We start from the raw sequence: 17419 nt of genomic DNA, 5'->3' as shown, positions 1-17419 counted from the left end.
GGACAGCCCAGAGCTGTTTGAGAAAGAGGCGGGCAACAATACAAGCAACTTTATCTCGAGAAACAGCAATATCTCTGCTGTTTAAAGCACTAGATGTGGGTTCAAGGGGGGAGGAGATTGCCTTTTCTTCCACTTCCATTGTGGGAATGTTGTATGCTCAGAAGTTCCGGATAGGAGAACTGAGACTCAACAAGAGTAAATGGATTTCAAATGAAGCAAAAGTTACTTGGTTTAGCTATTTAAGAGTTTCTGACAATTAGTCATTCTAGGAATTGGACTGATTAGAGGAAGGTTTTGTCATGTCCTTTTCTTCAGTGTCCTTAAGAAAATGATAGACACATGCTTTGGGTGGGTAAAACCCTGTAGAGAAGCATTTACATGGCCTCTCTATAAAAGTTTCATGTTTATTATTCTAAGAAACTGACTAGTTCTTTTAGCTACACAGGTACAGTTTTCATTAATATTCACTAAAAAGTAATTTCTCAAATTTCCCCATGGTTATCAGGAATGTGTGCAGCGCGGGAAAAAGGAGTGTTGCAACATATAACAACGGCTTAATTACTTCCCTGAGTTTGAGATCATTGACAGAGTGTGCACTTACCCTCTTCCAAGTCTTCTAAATGGTATCCTGATGTGATTTTACTGGCTGCTCTCTGCAATTTTAAAAATACATAGTTTTAAAAGGGAGAACATTTTTTATTCAAAAATGATAAGTCTGGTCACCAAAATTATCTTTTGACTCCATAGTCATTTCAACATAATTCATTTTAACAGAACCTCAAAACAATCACTTGCCTAAGGTTCTTACACTCAACAGAGAAGAGGTAAAATGCCCAATTGTCACCAGGGTTTGACAGCCATTAGTACATTAGTAAAATGCCCAATTGTAAACCCACTTCACAATATGTTTTATTGATCCAAAACGACCCAGGATTTGACAATCCACAAAATCTGCAGAAAAACATAATTTCTTCACCCATTCCTCTTGCCCCACATTGCTTTATCTGAAATTTTTCTCTAATATAATTTTAATCTTGAACATGTTACATCTCTATTATAGAAAACCTGCTACGAGCAATCAGAATCTAAGGCTGCTAAAGACTCTACCTGAGGAGACATCTTTCGAGAGGCCCAGAGTCCAAATTATGACAGACACATTTCAACATGAGCAAATGTAGAGAAACACAGTTAAAGAAAAAGATCAATTCTTACAACTATATAATGATGGACTCTGGACTGTCAGGCAGCACTCAGACAGATCTTAGAGTCACTGTCAACTTCTGCCTTATTTCTCAGGCCACATATCTTACTCACAAGGCCAACAAAATGTCAGGTGTCATCAAGAAAGGTATTAAAAAAACACCCAAATATAACACCTAAAATAGTGTGCTACTGCTCTTTAGTAAAGATATTACAAAAATAAGAAAGATACAAAAAAGGCCAACTAAAACAAGTGACTTGAGGCAGGTTCTATATGAAATCAGATAAAAAATATTAGAACTCTTCAGCCTGGAAAGGTGATAGAAAAATGACATGACTCAAGTGAATAAAATCACTGTGGGCTACTCAGAATTGCTGTTTACCAAATCCCACCTCACCAGAACTACAGGGTATGCCCTGAAGGTGGTATGTGCTGGACAAAGGAAACTATCTCATATGTATAGGGAATTCTTCATTCCAGGAAACTGCAACAAGGGTTTGGATAAATTCATGGCAGAAAGTTCTGTAGGGCATTATTAGACAGAAGAGTTACAAATATTAAAAGATAAATTCCTAATCATGAGGATGAATGTCAAAAAAGGCAACCATCCCACTGTTCCTCCGTGAGTTCTCTGGAGAAACTGCCGAGAAGCAGAATATTAGGCTGAATGAACCACGGTCCTGACCCAGTGCGGAATGTCTCACGGAAGACTGAGTCAGAAAAGAAAATATGACAGCACTTCATCGTATTGCTCATTCGGACTCCCATACCCACCTCTCACCAAGAGTTACTCATTCCCTGATTTTGTGGCCTCAGTGTTGGCTTTATTTTACGCCTTATCCACCTGATTTACAGCCCAATTTTCTAGGGGGAACCTTGATGAGAAACAAGGGATCACATGAGAGACTAAGGATGCAGGAAAAAACAACTACTGGAAAATGGCCACTAGATGAGGGCCAGATGAATGGTCAAGAGACATAACAAGGGGCACACGTCTACAGCTTCCCAAATGACACACAGAAAGAGCTGTTTTTCGAAGATTTGCCACCAAATTCCTACCAGTAGGACTAACACAATCGTCCCAATAAAAGACTTATTGAAAATGTTTTGTCTACCTCTGTTTCAGCAAGAAGTGTTTTTAGTCTGGTCAAATCCTTCGTTACCATCCCGTTCTGGAAATGGAAGATAAAGGAAATGGAATTGCAAAAAGGAAATCACTATATTAGTTCTTAGAAAACATTTGACTTCAACAATTCACTTGGTTCTCAGGTTTATCTCATGTGAGAAATCTTTGAAGTTAAAATGATTAGGTTATTCATCTCATAAAGATATATGCAACTCAGCAAACAGAAAGGGCACGGAATACACTGGCATACTTTCATCTCTTACAAACCCAAACCAGCACTGGAGCCTGTAATAAGTTTCATTACTTATCAACTATAGTACTTATTGAGCATATACCCTGGGCAAATCATACTACGGTGCACTTTTCAGAACTACAATTAGAAGAATAAGGTATGATCTCTGTCCTTGAGAAGTTCACCATCTAATGGGCTAGAAAGAACAAACACCACAAAATAATGAAGATGTGCAGTGATATAAAATATGAAAGAGATAGTCACAAACCTAGAAAGCATATTACGTTAGGTATTAAATTTATTGAGTTATAGGTAACTTACAGAATAACTATAATATAGCGTGTTAAGTCAGAAGAAGCAGCGTGGCTCAGTGGAAAGAGCACGGGCTTTGGAGTCAGAGATCATGGGTTCGAATCCCCGCTCTGCCACTTGTCAGCTGTGTGACTGTGGGCAAGTCATTTAACTTCTCTGGGCCTCAGTTACCTCATCTGTAAAATGGGGATTAAGACTGTGAGCCCCACGTGGGACAACCTGATTCCCCTGTGTCTACCCCAGTGCTTAGAACAGTGCTCTGCACATAGTAAGCGCTTAACAAATACCAACATTATTATTATTATTATTATTAGAAGGAGGCTCAATGCCAGAGATGGGTTTCAAGTATGGTGCTGAAGAAGAAAAAGCTAAATGAATTTTCTACTGTCAACAAAAGGATGCAGAGCTAGGCTCCCCTCACAAAAGTACTGTTAGATAATACCCAGCAACTTTTAGATTTCACAACCAAAAGAAACTAGACACTGATTGCAGGAAAAGTGTCTGTCAACTCTGTTGTATTACACTCTCCCAAGTACTAAATACAGTGCTCCATCCACAGTATGCGCTCAATAAATACCTTTGATGATGATGAGGATTTAATCATTTACCAAACACAACCACTGAACGTGAATTGTCCTTTTCCCTTGGAAAACTTCCCCAAAGCCTATTAAATGTATTTGCCTATTCAGGGAAAATCAATTGACTTGGGTGACCCGTGAACTGATCTGGATCACAGCAAGGCCTAATAGAGACTCAGAGCAAACAAAAGGAAACATTTTTTCAAACAGTGGGGAATAAACATGTGGAATCCATTGCCAAATGTTGTACAGGCTGAATATCAGTAGGTTCAAGAAGGATTCTGAAAACTATCTGAGGGGGAGTCACAAATTGGTTATGAGACAGAAAGTTAGAGATCTGAGATTACACATCTATAACCATTAGGGTGCCCATAATGGCAAGTGATTGTTGCACTCTTCTCTAAGTTTCCCGCTACGATTTTCAGCGATAGAGGCCAGCCACACCGCACCCTAGCACTTCATAAGCTCACACAATCAAGTCCACTTTGGAAACTACCTTAGAGGAACTATTTTAAGCTATGAGTCAGGTGCATTCCTCCTAACAAAATAAATAATAGTATTTATTGAGCACTTACAGAGTGCAGTGCAAGCTCTTGGGAGATATAACTGAAAATTAAGTTATTTTCAAAATTAATTCCATCAGTCACATGGCAGCAACATAAACATGTTGGTCAACTTAAATAATCTACATGAAAAGCACTCAGATTTCTCAGCCCTCAGAAAAAAGTGTTAGGTTTCCAACATCTACTGGTCCCATTTTACAATTTTTTTTTTTACACTGATAGGTTCTCTTCCCATTCATCATTAGTACATACATCTTCCCAGCCAATCTGCCTTTTGGTCTTGAACAATTGTTGTTCAATGATGACAAATTTTACATGAGACTTTTCTATTAAATCTCAATAAAGTGATGTGAAATACACAAGGCAAGGGAAACACATGCTGGGTATATCATTTTCATATTCCCATTTTTTTTGACCAACTTTTCTTTGAAAAATAATAGCAAATTTCACTCAAGTTAGGCACTGGCAAGGAAAGCAACAATCCTTTTCCTCCAACATCTGGTGTTCACCAGAAAGGTCTCACTCCCCAAACTCCAGAAAATAAATACCTGTACATTAAGAATAAGAGTAATTTTTCTAAAATGAAATAGCTCTTAGATAAGCCACAAATAGTATCTTATCTGGCAATTCACTAAAAAGGCCTGTGATTGGTTTTAAAAGAGCTGTAAATGTACACTCTGGGCTCTGTTAAACTTCTGTAAAGAAATATTCATAGTTTACTCTCTGGATTTTCAAATTTAATGATTGGATTTCAATTCTCAACTAGTTATAATAAGGCTCTCTGAAAAAGAACTCACATGCTTATAGATAACAACAACTTAAGACTTAATATTCAAATGAATTATTGTTGATTGATCAAAAAACATTTTTTGCAACAGGCAAATAATCAATCAGCTGACGGGGGATAAAAAAAACCCCAACAACTCTTCCCCTGTGTTCATTAGGTCTGATCTTGATTCTGTATTCTGTTACAAGCGCATGGACTGGATCTCAGCAACTTACCAGAGACTCCCCCATTAGTGATTTGGTGAGAACATTAGAAACAATTTGCAGCTTTCCTTTAAGGTGCATGCAGCAAAGCACTGCATGGAAAGAACCATCTCCCTTGGCCAGTCCTTCTCCCAACACTGCAATGAAAACAATTCCAGTCATTAGCCATCTACATGACCATGTTATTCTTAACCAAATTCAATATGCTTTCCCTTGACCCTGAAGTTACCTTGATTCTAGCCCCAGAGTTAAGCAATATTGGAATCCTTACTTTTCAAGAGGAAATCATATATTTTGTGTTTTTGGGCAGTGGCCTGTACTGGGAAGAAAGTGGCAAACTTCTCTTCATTCTCCCGGGCCAAAGGGATCTTATGCTTCAGACAATCTTGAGAGGTTACTTGAATCACTTGCAAGGTTCATCCCAGACTACTGTCACCAAGAGGAACCAATCCTACTTTTCGGAGCCTCGGGAAGAGATTTCGTTACCTCCCACAGGTGGCAAAAGTGCAAGCTGGAAGTATGAATAAACCCTCCCCATTTTCCCCTGCATATATAGCCCATGGAAAAGTGTCTATATTCAGACTTCCAGCTTTCACTATTGCACTATTAAATGTGCACGTATACATCTCTATACATATAGATGTTTATATACTACATGCTGTACTACATATATGATGTACTATTTATATTTATGTTTACATGGCCTTGTTTTGGCTCTTTCAGTTCCACCCACATTCAGGGATACACTTCACTGCAGTATATTTGTATTTATTATCATATTATTATATTTATAATATGCTGCAGTGAAGTGTACCCTGCCTGACTACTTGTTTGGTTTTGCTATATGTCTCCCCCTTTTAGACCGTGAGCCCGTCGTTGGGCAAGGATTGCCTCTATCTGTTGCCGAACTGTACATTCCAAGCACTTAGTACAGTGCTCTGCTCACAGCAAGCGCTCAATAAATATGATTGAATGAATGAATGAATCCTCATCCTACATCCCACTATGAGTAACTGTGTTGAGATGAGCATAGTTTCAGTGCCAGGGGATTGACTTCACTGTCTGTGACACTATTTTGCTGTTTGAGGTGAGTATAGCCCATAAATGAGTGGTGAAGATGTTCAATGGAGTGGATTGGGGGAAGGAAGTGGGGAGGGTGTACGTGTGAGGCCCAGGTCTCATGGTTGAACATCTCTATAGATCTCCAGTTGGGACTGGAACCTGACACCTAGCTACCTACAAACTCTGACAGTTTCTTATAGGTTGTGCTGGCCTTCGTGACTGTCTCATCATGGAAAGTGCAATCCTCAACGCTACCCTTCTTAAAATTCAGCAAGGTTAATTAAGGAGAACGGAAGAACCAAAGATGATTTAAGGACTTACTAATTTGACTTATGTAAAGGTTCAGCATGGAAATTTAAGTATAACCAAAATACATCTGATTTTAAAGGTGCCATCACAAGATATTACCCTACAAAATACGGTACACAACTCTAATTATTTTTACCCGAATGAAACCCGAGGGAACAAAAAGAGAGGATAGTGGAGGCGGCAAGCTCCGATAACCAGTACAGGAGGCAGATAACTGTGAAAATGGGGATGGCTGTGTTCTGCCAGTGAGGAAAAGAGCTGATCATTTGGAGAATTAAATTAAAATTGTTTTTTAAATACTGTAGAAATAATTCTCCACCTTCTAGTTTAAATATTTGCATGAGTATGTATCCACTGCCTCTCACTGACACTCTAACAACATCAGCATCCAATTCAATTTATTAAGGGCTCAATAAAATCTAAGACATCATCCATCAGGGCTGCTCTCTTCCACGAGTTATGTGAATACAAAGACACTTTATTCCCATGCATTACTCATGAATTACCACATGAAAAACATCAAAGCTGCTGCTGCTCATATCTGCAGCTGAAGCCCAACACAGATCACAAAATGCCTAAAGCGAACGCTTACTCATATAATCATAATGAAACTCCTAGAAACGTTTCCAGAGATGGAGAAAAGGATAATTGCTTAAACATACTAAGAAAAATGCATTACAGTTTGCATAATGTTTGTCAAACTGTAGAATCTTGAATAATGTATTTTTTTCATCTTTAACTGCACGGGGTCAAGTAGTGTTAGTCTGCTGAAAACCGCCAGTCCCCATTTCCCAATATGCTTTATCTTAACTTTTAATTTTTACTATAAATATCTAAACCTGCGATCAGAAAGAATTTTAAGGGCCCACAGTTACCACGGGCCCTTCTTTTTAAACATGAGTTAATGTAACTGTTCTTAAGAAAAAACTATAGAGAAAAGTCCTATTAGTACTTATTCACTGTTGTTAAAAATCAAAAGGACTATGGGTGGGTCATCTTACGATTTGTTAGGGGGCTGGGTTTTGGGGGGGAGGGGGTATTGTTGTTTTCACTATGTCCATCAGGGTGAAGACTGTTATCCAAAGTGTTCTCAAAAAGTATTAGATATGGGGGAAAAGGGTTTGGACATCACCCTTCTAACAAAAAAATCAACTCTTCACATACATTCCGCCTCCACTTCAACTGATCAACAGAATTCTATTCAATATTATAGGAAGAAAATAAAAAGCAATTGCCTGGCAGTGATGTAGACTGTGAGATACAGACCTTTTAGACTGTGAGCCCGTTGCTGGGCAGGGATTGTCTCTATCTGTTGCCGGATTGCACATTCCAAGCGCTTAGTACAGTGCTCTGCACACAGTAAGTGCTCAATAAATACAATTAAATGAATGAATGAAAAAATAACTTAAAACCATTATAAATAGTAAGCCTATACAGTTAGGAACCACCTAAAAACCTTTGTTTTGAAAAGACTCGGGACACTAATTTATCATCGGAAGAAGTATTTTTTGCTCCTTGCACAGAGCAGTTACATTCAAGTTGAGAAATACAGACATTTCTCATTGAAAAAGATGTCCTAATGGATGAGAGATAGAAACCAGATGGTTCTGGCTGAACTGTCTCCACTATTCAAATGCCAGTTAACCATAAATGTATTGCACATGCAATCTGGAATGTCAGTGCCACATGTGACTTAGTACATTACAGTCAAATGTTATTATCAGTGGGACTATGGGATCACAAAAACCTAGGTTCAAGAAATCCATGCCATTATCAAGGGCAGGTGTTAATTTAACCCCTCTCCCTAAGTTTTATAGGAGTTGCAGAGAAGTAGAAAAATCTGATTTGAGTTTGACCTTCTTGCCTTTTCCCTGGTAACCTTCTGCGTGGAGGGGCTAATGAGCCCTGAAATGTTCCACTAACGGCTGTGGGAGAGAGAGAAAAGGCAAAAAGAAGGGATCTCTTCATTATCCAAGCTAGCTCATCGACCCTTCGACCTTTGTACGTTGACAGCAGCCGGTACACAAATAATTTAGTACAAATGGCAAGTTCTCTTCTCCCATTTTTTGGCTTACCTTATTTTGTTCATTTTCTATTCGGCTTAAGAAAAATGAAAAAAACGTTTCTTTCCTTTCTAAAGGAAACTGGGGGGTAGGAGGGGACATTAATTGGAAAAAAGGTCCTCTCTAAATGAATGTGGCTGTAGTATATTCAGGGTCTACAAAATTATTCTAACTGTTCAGGCCCCTCATTGGGTAAACCGAGCAAGGCGGTAGGAATGCACATTCGTGCAGCCCTACACCACCAACTCTCACTCCCTACTCCAGTCTTGGGAGTTGGCAGGGAAGGATTCCTGTCCTGAGACTGACACAATTCCTGCTCTTTAAGAATCACACCTCCTGCCAGGTCAAGGGAACACAGGATAAATCTGATGGGACGGTGGCCCGTTCCATCAGTCTTTTTCAGGCGATCTTTAAAACAGAATAGGGTCGCTTTTAGGTGGGAAACATTCACCTTTGGTTCGACATGGGTTAGTTCTCTAGCTTATTCAAAGCCTCCTTGTTGTCTGAAACTCTCTAGAAAAGGCTGATCAAAATCCTGCCACTTCCCCAAAAGATGACATATATCTGTCTTTAACCATCCACTGATTTAATACTTGGCATGGCAATGAAATTATTCTCTCCAAAACAGGTACGCGGAACAGCAAGGTAATTTGAGATGGGTGAAAGTCAGTTTTAAAATTAGAAAAATAAAAGCAAAACCTATCAACTCACTCTAAACATTCAAGGTTTATAGCAAACCGATGCTTTCCAATTCTAGAAAGAATGTTAATTTGTCAACGTACCGTGCCTACAGTCTTCATCAGCTTGCCCATAATTTTTCTGAAAATTGAAAGAAGAATTTTAGAAATACACTAAATTAATGTAATATAAACAGTTAGTTTATCCACTGGTACATTTCAGTAACTAAGATTTATGTGGAAAAGGTTAACTCACACTGCACTTGCTGAATGGTAAAAATATGCGACTAATTATCTAAAATGATACACATTAATACAATGTGGAACTGTGTTTCAAAAACATTTCTCAGAAGCATTTTTACTGCTCACAATTTTTCACCAGCCTCCCTCCGCCCTCAAAGCGATTTAGAGCCTTCGCTCAATGAAATGGCATGTGAGGTTTCATTGCAAACAGCCTCCTCTCCACATAAAGAAGCAACAGGGCGTAGTGGATAGAGCACGGGTCTAAGAGTCGCAAGGTCATGAGTTCTAATCCCGGCTCCGCCATCTGTGTGCTGTGTGACCATGGGTAAGTCGCTTAACTTCTCTGTGCCTCAATTACACCACGTGTAAAATAGGGATTGAGACTGGGAGTCCCATGTGGGACAGGGACTGTGTCCAACCCAATTTGCCTGTATCCACCCCAGTGCTTAGTACAGTGCCTGGCACCTCGTAAGCGCTTAATACACACTCTAATTATTAACTCTGATTACAAAGAGTCTTAGAGTTCTTAAGATCTTGAATGAGGTTCCATCCCGCTAGATCCACCCCCGTGCTCAAAGCACATATATCAAAACGGACTTGACAATGGGAGAGAGATCTTTCCTTGTGGAAGACGCCCAGCTACCGAGGGCGCCCACCCTACATGTGTAAACCGGGGACAGGCGTTCCTCAGCTCACCAGGCCATCGTCAAGGCTTTGGCCCTACATCCACCTTGCAGGCTGCAGGGGTGGAGAAGGGAAGGCCCGCCACCGAGCAGAAGGTGCGCGGCAGCAGGCCATAAAAAGAGGAGCTACAGCTGCTCTTGCCACCACAACTGCCACCGCTGGTTTCCCAGAGTTCTCGCTCCCACCAGGGACCGTGCCAAGAACTGCAGGAATCCGTTCATTGCGGTGGCAGCATTAACTGGAGTTTTCCTTTTTGTCTTCTCTTAATGCTGCTGCTCCCATTTGGGCCATGGAACTTTTCTTCTTGATTTGGGCATGGGGGTGGTTCTTTCCACAACAGCAGGAGACTATCATGGGTCTTAAAGTCTACACTTCTGGACCCGTGCTTTAGGTCGGGGTGGCCCAACCTGGGGAGTTCAGGAGGCTATTCCTCAGCCAGGAGAGGAGTCTAGCACTGACCTTCAACTTCTGAGTTACCTCCAGGGGGAAATGGTGATTTTTCAGCCTCTCTAGCCACCCCTCTGCTCAACACCAACTTCTTTTCTCCCACCTGTCTACAAACACCCCTGCCCCTACATGGAGCATACAGTCTCCCCCATTTCCCCAGGACCTGGGGGACGGGAATCCCAAAGCACCTAGCTATGCTGCTGGAGGGCACTGGAAGGTAGCTGACCCCATATAGCTTCCCAGCCTATGGTGTGAATAGACACTGTTTTAATGCTAAAAAGAACAGAGCGGTGTATTTTCCAAAAGGGAAGGAAGCCAGAAATGTTTCAGTTCTAAAATGGTGTCTGTTAACGTGAATAAAGATTTTAATATTTACCATATTGCTCTGAAACAATGGCAACCCTGTATTTTAACTTCCACCCACCAAATCTGATCTTGGAGCACCAGGGAAAAAAATCCACCTTACATAGGAAAAATACATTCATACTCTTCGTGCTGCTTATAGTGGTAGTATCTATTTAGTGATGATTATGTGCTAACCACTATGGTAATCATTAAAGGACATTCTGTCTGCATTATCATTTTTACTGATGCTAACACAAATTTAAATGTGTTATCTCATTTTGCCTCATCCATCATTTTCAGGTAGTTTCATCATTAATACTGAAATCTACAGTACTCTACACAAAGCTTTCATCATCTCCATCATTGTGCTTTGCACTCCCACAAACAATTTCCCCCCTACACAGACACACAACCAGTCAATCAGTCAATCAAACAATCCCATTTGTTGAGTGTTTGCTATGTGCAGTGCACTGTATTAGCAGACACCCTTCCTGCCCAGAATGAGCTTACAGTCCAGAGGGGGAGACAGATATTAATACGAACAATGTATAATACAAAGATCTGTACATAAGTGCTGTGGGGTTGGGGGTGGGAGTGGTATCAAGAGTCCAAAGGTCACAGGTTGAAGTGCATAGACGATGCACAAGGGAGAGCGAGCCAGAGAAGGGACAGCGACCCAGATCATCAGACAACTACACAAGATGCCCAAACACATTCACACACCCAAACTTACCTTTCATGAATTAAGCTCCCAGACACTTACCTTACGCTAAACTGGATCCATTTGTGATTGGATTCAGTGCAGCTCCTGAGGATAATCCGTGCTACTTTTTGCACTTGCCTAGTCATTCTAAAAGTCTACAAGACACAGTCCTGGCCTTGAAGAACAGTTTACCTTTTAAAGACAGGTGAGTGGCTCTGGGTTTCCATTTCCCACACAATAGGACTCTTCTATTTGCCCCAACTCCACAGCATTTATGTACATATCTTTAAATTATATATTATAAATTACTTATGTATTCATATTAATATCTGCCTCCATTTCTAGACTGTAAGCTCGTGATGGGCAGGGAATGGGTCTGCTAAGTCTGTTCTACTGTATTCTCCCAAGTGATTAATTAGTACAGTTCTCTGCACATGGTAAGTGCTCAATAAATACCATTGACTGATTGTGTTAATGCAGATAACTGAAAGTGTACTTTACGCTCACACTACCATTTTAAAGCAAACATCTAATTTCAAGAGAAGGAGGAGGTCCTCCTCTTGGTTTGATCAGCCTCAGCCTCCTTCCTGACCACCCTGCCTCCTGTCTCTCCCCACTCCAGTCCATACTTCACTCTGCTGCCCGGATCAGTTTTCTACAAAACTGTTCAGTCCACGTCTCCCCAGTCCTGAAAAACCTCCAGTAGTTGCCCATCCATTTCCACATAATAATAATGTTGGTATTTGTTAAGCGCTTACAATGTGCAGAGGACTGTTCTAAGCGCTGGGGGAGATACAGGGTAACCAGGTTGTCCCACGTGAGGCTCATAGTTAATCCCCATTTTACAGATGAGGGAACTGAGGCCCAGAGAAATGAAGTGACTTGCCCACAGTCACACAGCTGACAAGTGGCAGAGCCGGGAGTCGAACTCATGACCTCTGACTCCGAAGCCCAGGCTCTTTTCCACCGAGCCACCACATCAAACGGAAACTCCTTCCCATCAGCTTTAAAGCACTCAATCACCTTGTCCCCTCCAAACTTACTTCCCTGATTTCCTACTACAACCGCACACTTCACTCCTCTAAAGCCAACCTACTCACTGTACCTCGACCTCGTCTATCTCGCCGTCGTTCTCTCACACACATCCCTGCCTCTGGCCTGGAACACCCTTCCTTTTCAAATCCAACACACCCTCACTCTCCCCATCTTCAGAGCTTTATTAAAGGGACATCTCCTGCAAAAGGCCTTACCCGACTAAGCCCTCGATTCCTCTTGTCCCACTCCCTTCTGCATCACCCTTGCACTTGGATTTAAAGTCTTTATTTACCCCCCTTCAGCCCCACAACATTTATGTACATGTCTGTAATTTACTTATTTATATCAATGTCTCCTTCCCTCTCTAAACTGTAAGCTGTTCTGTACTCTGTAAGCTGTACTGTACTGTACTAGGAAGCAGCATGGCGTAGTGGATGGAGCACGGGCCTGGCAGTCAGAAGGTCATGGGTTCTAATCTCGGATCCATCACTTGTCTGCTATGTGACCTTGGGCAAGTCACTTCATTTCTCTGTGCCTCAATTACCTATCTGTAAAATGGGGATTGAGACTGTGAGCCCCACATGGTACAGGGACTGAGGGATTGAGACTGGGAGTCCCACGTGGGACAGGGACTGAGTCCAACCCAAATTGCTTGTATCTACCCCAGCGCTTAGAACAGTGCCTGGCACCTAATAAGCGCTTAGCAAAATACCACAGTTAAATTAAATCTCTCCCCCAAATGATTAGCACAGCGCTCTGCACACAGTCGGCCCTCAATAAATACGACTGATTGATGTGCTTAGTACAGTGGTCGGCACTCAGTAGGCACTCAATAAATATGTGTGATTGTTGGAGAAATACAGTACTAGAAACTTCAGTTTGCCCTTGTTTGAAACACGGTGTCAAGTGCTTCTCTTAGCTCTCAAAGGGCTTGCGAAAGACCAAGTCACTGTTCTCGAAGAGCTCATTTCTCCACAAAATACCTATATTCCAGGACTGTGAATGGAAGCCCTAGAAACTGCAATCATCTACAAAGTAGTCAACAATGCAGGAAACCTAGAAATCTCAAATCCAAGCCAGCAGATGGCAGTACCAGCTCTGCTTTTTGACTACCCACATACTGGCAAAAATGACATCGAACAAGTAATTCAAGCCCTGCTTTCCTGAGGCATGGTGCTAGCCACCATAAATGACACTGATCACTAACCCGCTTTCACTTACAAGTTGCAAAAATGAGGCAATCCTGTAGAGAAGACTCTCAATCTTGATGCGCTCGATCTCCAACGGGCACGTCTCGGCGAAGTTTGACAAGGAGTACTGGCCAAGGGAAAGGAGCGCCTCTGTGCAGTGCCTTATTGCCACTTCATAGTCCTGCCTTTGAAGTGATTCACATGCTTGTTCACATGACTTCTCAGGTCTTCTGTCTGCCATGACTCAGGGACAGAAATCCTAAAAAGAAGTGGGGGAAGGGGAGTAGGAAAAGACAAGAGAAGGATGAGAAAAAAATGTGTGTGTCTTTACCTATATCCATTTATATTCAGATAAAGATATATATAATTTTTCTGCAAAATCATTCAGTCCATGTTTTCCCACTCTTGAAAAGCCTCCAGTGATTGTCCATCTATCTCTACATCAAAAAGAAACTCCTTCACATCAGCTTTAAAGCACTCAATCACCTTGTCCCCTCCTACCTTACCTCCCTGGTTTCCTTCTATGACCCAGCCTGCACACTTTGCTCCTCTATATCAGTATGTCAAAACTCTTCTCTACAAGAAGTTAGATAACACTGTTCTGAACCCAACATTCCTAGGAAGGCCTTTGTTGCTCACCTCGCTTCAGACTTTCAAGATCAAAGGAAAAATGTGGAAAAATACCTGTAGAAAATTTAGGTTGTTAATTTGGTGGCTTGCATTTCTAAAAGAACCACTGCTATGGTGCTGGCATTTGGCTTATACTGCTCACAGAAGAAATAAATAATCACTAACAGAATGCAGTATGCATTCAGAATGCAGCGGTAGAGACTGGACTAGGGATAGACTGGACTAGGGATAGACTGGACTAAGGATAGACTACGGACAGATTGGACTAGGGATAGACTAGGGATAGATTTCTTCCATCGCTACACAGTACTACCTCCACTAAGACGAGAGACCGCGTCCTCAGTGTTTGGCCCTATGGGCGTGAAGCCACTGGGGCCAACCCCTCCATTCTTTCTAGGAACTGCGAGATGGGCAGCCACGATTAGTCCGCCTGGGAATGAGATAGGAACTAGCTTGAGGGGTAAATGCCAAGACTTAACTTCTCATTTCTCTGGCACTTCCCTTGTCTGGCAGCCCAACTAGGTATGGACTCTGGAGACCAGCTCGAGGCTGCTATGGGGCTCAGACGGCAATACAGGGCTCCGAGGTCGAGCAGGTGGTTGGTCTGGTTGGAAGAGACACCTGAGCCTTCTTGATCCACCCACTCAGGAAAAAGGAGGTGCTCCTCCCCAAAACCCAGCCACAACCCTCTAAAATCCCCCCGGAACCTCGAATTCCCTAGAGTTCCACACCGTTCAGTTCACACTCAAAATGAAAAGCTGGTTCTTTGTGTCTCTATCAACTACAACCATGACTTCACCGACATTCTTTACTTTAAGACAAAAGGGCATCTCCACAAAATTACATATCCCCTTTTAGCCAACTTAAGATGCACTGAAATTCATTTTACTTCAAACAACCTCAATGGGGTTTCACATTTACAGATCCTTCTCACCTCCGCCTCCACAAATGATGTCGAGTGTGTCCTAATTATTACATTTGTAGGAGGATTTGGGACTAACAAAAAAAGATTGAAAAAATTAGTAAAACCAATTTTGGCAAAATGACTTAACATTAAAAATGCTGGTCTTAATAAGAATTTTATCCAAACATTTAACTGCCAGCATGTGTGCGCACGCATGCACACACACACACACACACAAACACATAAGCAATCTTAAAAAAAAGAAAAAAAAGGAAGCAAACCAAAAATTGAGCTTCTTTCTCCATTCTGCAAAGATGGAATTACCTTGACACATTTAGGCCAGGAACACTGTTTTAGTTGGGCTTCATTCTAAATGCCCAAAAGAGGAAATCCTTACTGTGACCTTTTCTTTATGTTTACAACATCACAAAAGCTCCTGATAGCACAGAGAATTTCAAAGAATCCTAGAGTCTGAAGGAGTCTCAAGTGGTCACCTTACCCAACCTCCTGAGAAATGGTAAGATATTCTTTTCTTTCCTTAAAGATCTATATAGCTGGAGACCTGACCATCTCCCTTGATAGTCCAAAGTTTTCCTGAAAAACTGCATTCCAAAGATGTATTTTCCAGGTATTTAACTGTTTTGAATCACTCTTTTCTGGACTCACTCAAGTTTCTCCACAGCCTTTTAAGGGGCAGTGACCAAAAGCCAACTCAAGACTCCAACAAGGGTCTGGCCAATGCAAAATACAGCAGAAATACTGGCCGATTGCTGTCCGTCACACTCCTGTAATTGATACAGCCCACTATTACACTGGGTTTTTAATTACAGCATTACAAATACAGGAGAGAATTTCATCTTAAATTAACATCTCTGCCATCTCTGACTTGCCTCCTATGAGTCATTTCTTGAAAGTAGCCTGGTTCTTGAACAATTCCTTATTTTCTCTCACAAGGTGATATTACCTTTTCAAAAATCCAAGTTAAACTCATAATTCCTACGGTGTTCTAAAAATATATTAAATGTTCCACCCTAAGAAACTCCCTTTACTTCTAATCTTGCTACTTTCACCAACCTGACTTGAATAAGATTGTCTTAAATTCAATTAATACACTTATACCATTTCACTAAAAGAATGTTTCTATCTTTGTTGTAGCAAGTTCTAAAATGGCCAGTTCTAAATACAATATATTCCAAGACTCTGCTGTACATTTAAGTGATCTATGGATATTCTTCATTATTCAGAAGTTGATTTTATAATCAGTGTATCATCTAAGTTCCTTGCTTTTTCTCTTCACCTACTGTGAATCCAATGGAATTTTCAGTGCCTTTTAAAATGGCCATCAATGCAATTAATATTATTGATCACACAAAGGAAATGGTAAATTTCAATTTTTATCAATGAAAAGAGTGGAAAAATTCCAATATTTCTCAATGAGAGTATCTCTGATTTTTAAGACAGTCTTGTTGAAAAATCTGAAACTATATTAGGTAATTAATCAATGGTATTTACTGAGTGCTTTCTGGGGGCAGAGCTCTCTACTGAGAGCTTGGGAGAGTACAGTAAAACAGTTGGTAGACATGTTCCCTGTCCACGTAGAGCATACAGTCTAGAGTGCTTGGAATTAACTTCATTTTATGTGGCTGATCTTTGATCAAATGACTCTGAACATGGCCAGTGACTTAATAGATACAACATAAAATTCTTTACCTGCAAAAGAGACTTAGACTAGGAAATGAATAGCCTGTTGCTTCACCCCGGCACTGCCACTGAAAATATACTCTGCCGACTTGAAGGGGCCCATTCTAATCCTGGAATGGACAACTGTTTCCGGCAGAGGGCCAGTTCGAACTTCGGAGGTGGTGAGACTGCCCCACCCTCCCAGCAAAGAGGGGGTAATGGCCAAGTGCAGCCACTTTCGCTCCTGGTGGCTCCTTCCTGGCTTCCAGCGGGTCGCGGAAACAATCCGGGGTCTTGGTGTGCCAGGTTGTGGCTCAGATTCAGGCTGGAGTGAATCGATTGGTGGGCCAGATCCAGCCAGAGGGGAGGCAATATTTTAACCCACCTGGGTTCTAATCATTCAAATGATAACATTTTTTAAATTAAGACTGACATTTGTGTCCCT

General features: G+C 41.2%; 1 protein-coding gene across 3 annotated transcripts in view; it reads right to left on the bottom strand.

The window, feature by feature from the left end:
* HELZ (helicase with zinc finger) overlaps positions 1-17419 on the bottom strand; it is a 115592-nt gene that overhangs the window by 71553 nt on the left and 26620 nt on the right. For all 3 annotated transcript variants that reach the window (XM_029079693.2, XM_029079694.2, XM_039914243.1), the window contains exons 4-8: positions 13792-14019; positions 9219-9255; positions 5015-5139; positions 2317-2373; positions 602-653 (exon numbers count right to left, since the gene is read on the bottom strand). In XM_029079693.2, the coding sequence (XP_028935526.1) occupies positions 602-653; positions 2317-2373; positions 5015-5139; positions 9219-9255; positions 13792-14001 (481 nt within the window). In that variant the 5' untranslated portion in view covers positions 14002-14019. The remainder of the gene's footprint in view (positions 1-601; positions 654-2316; positions 2374-5014; positions 5140-9218; positions 9256-13791; positions 14020-17419) is intronic.

Source organism: Ornithorhynchus anatinus, chromosome 15, assembly GCF_004115215.2.
Source record: "Ornithorhynchus anatinus isolate Pmale09 chromosome 15, mOrnAna1.pri.v4, whole genome shotgun sequence".
NCBI classification, from domain to species: domain Eukaryota; kingdom Metazoa; phylum Chordata; class Mammalia; order Monotremata; family Ornithorhynchidae; genus Ornithorhynchus; species Ornithorhynchus anatinus.
Note: the sequence above shows the minus strand (reverse complement) of the source record. Positions and strands in the feature narration are given on the sequence as shown.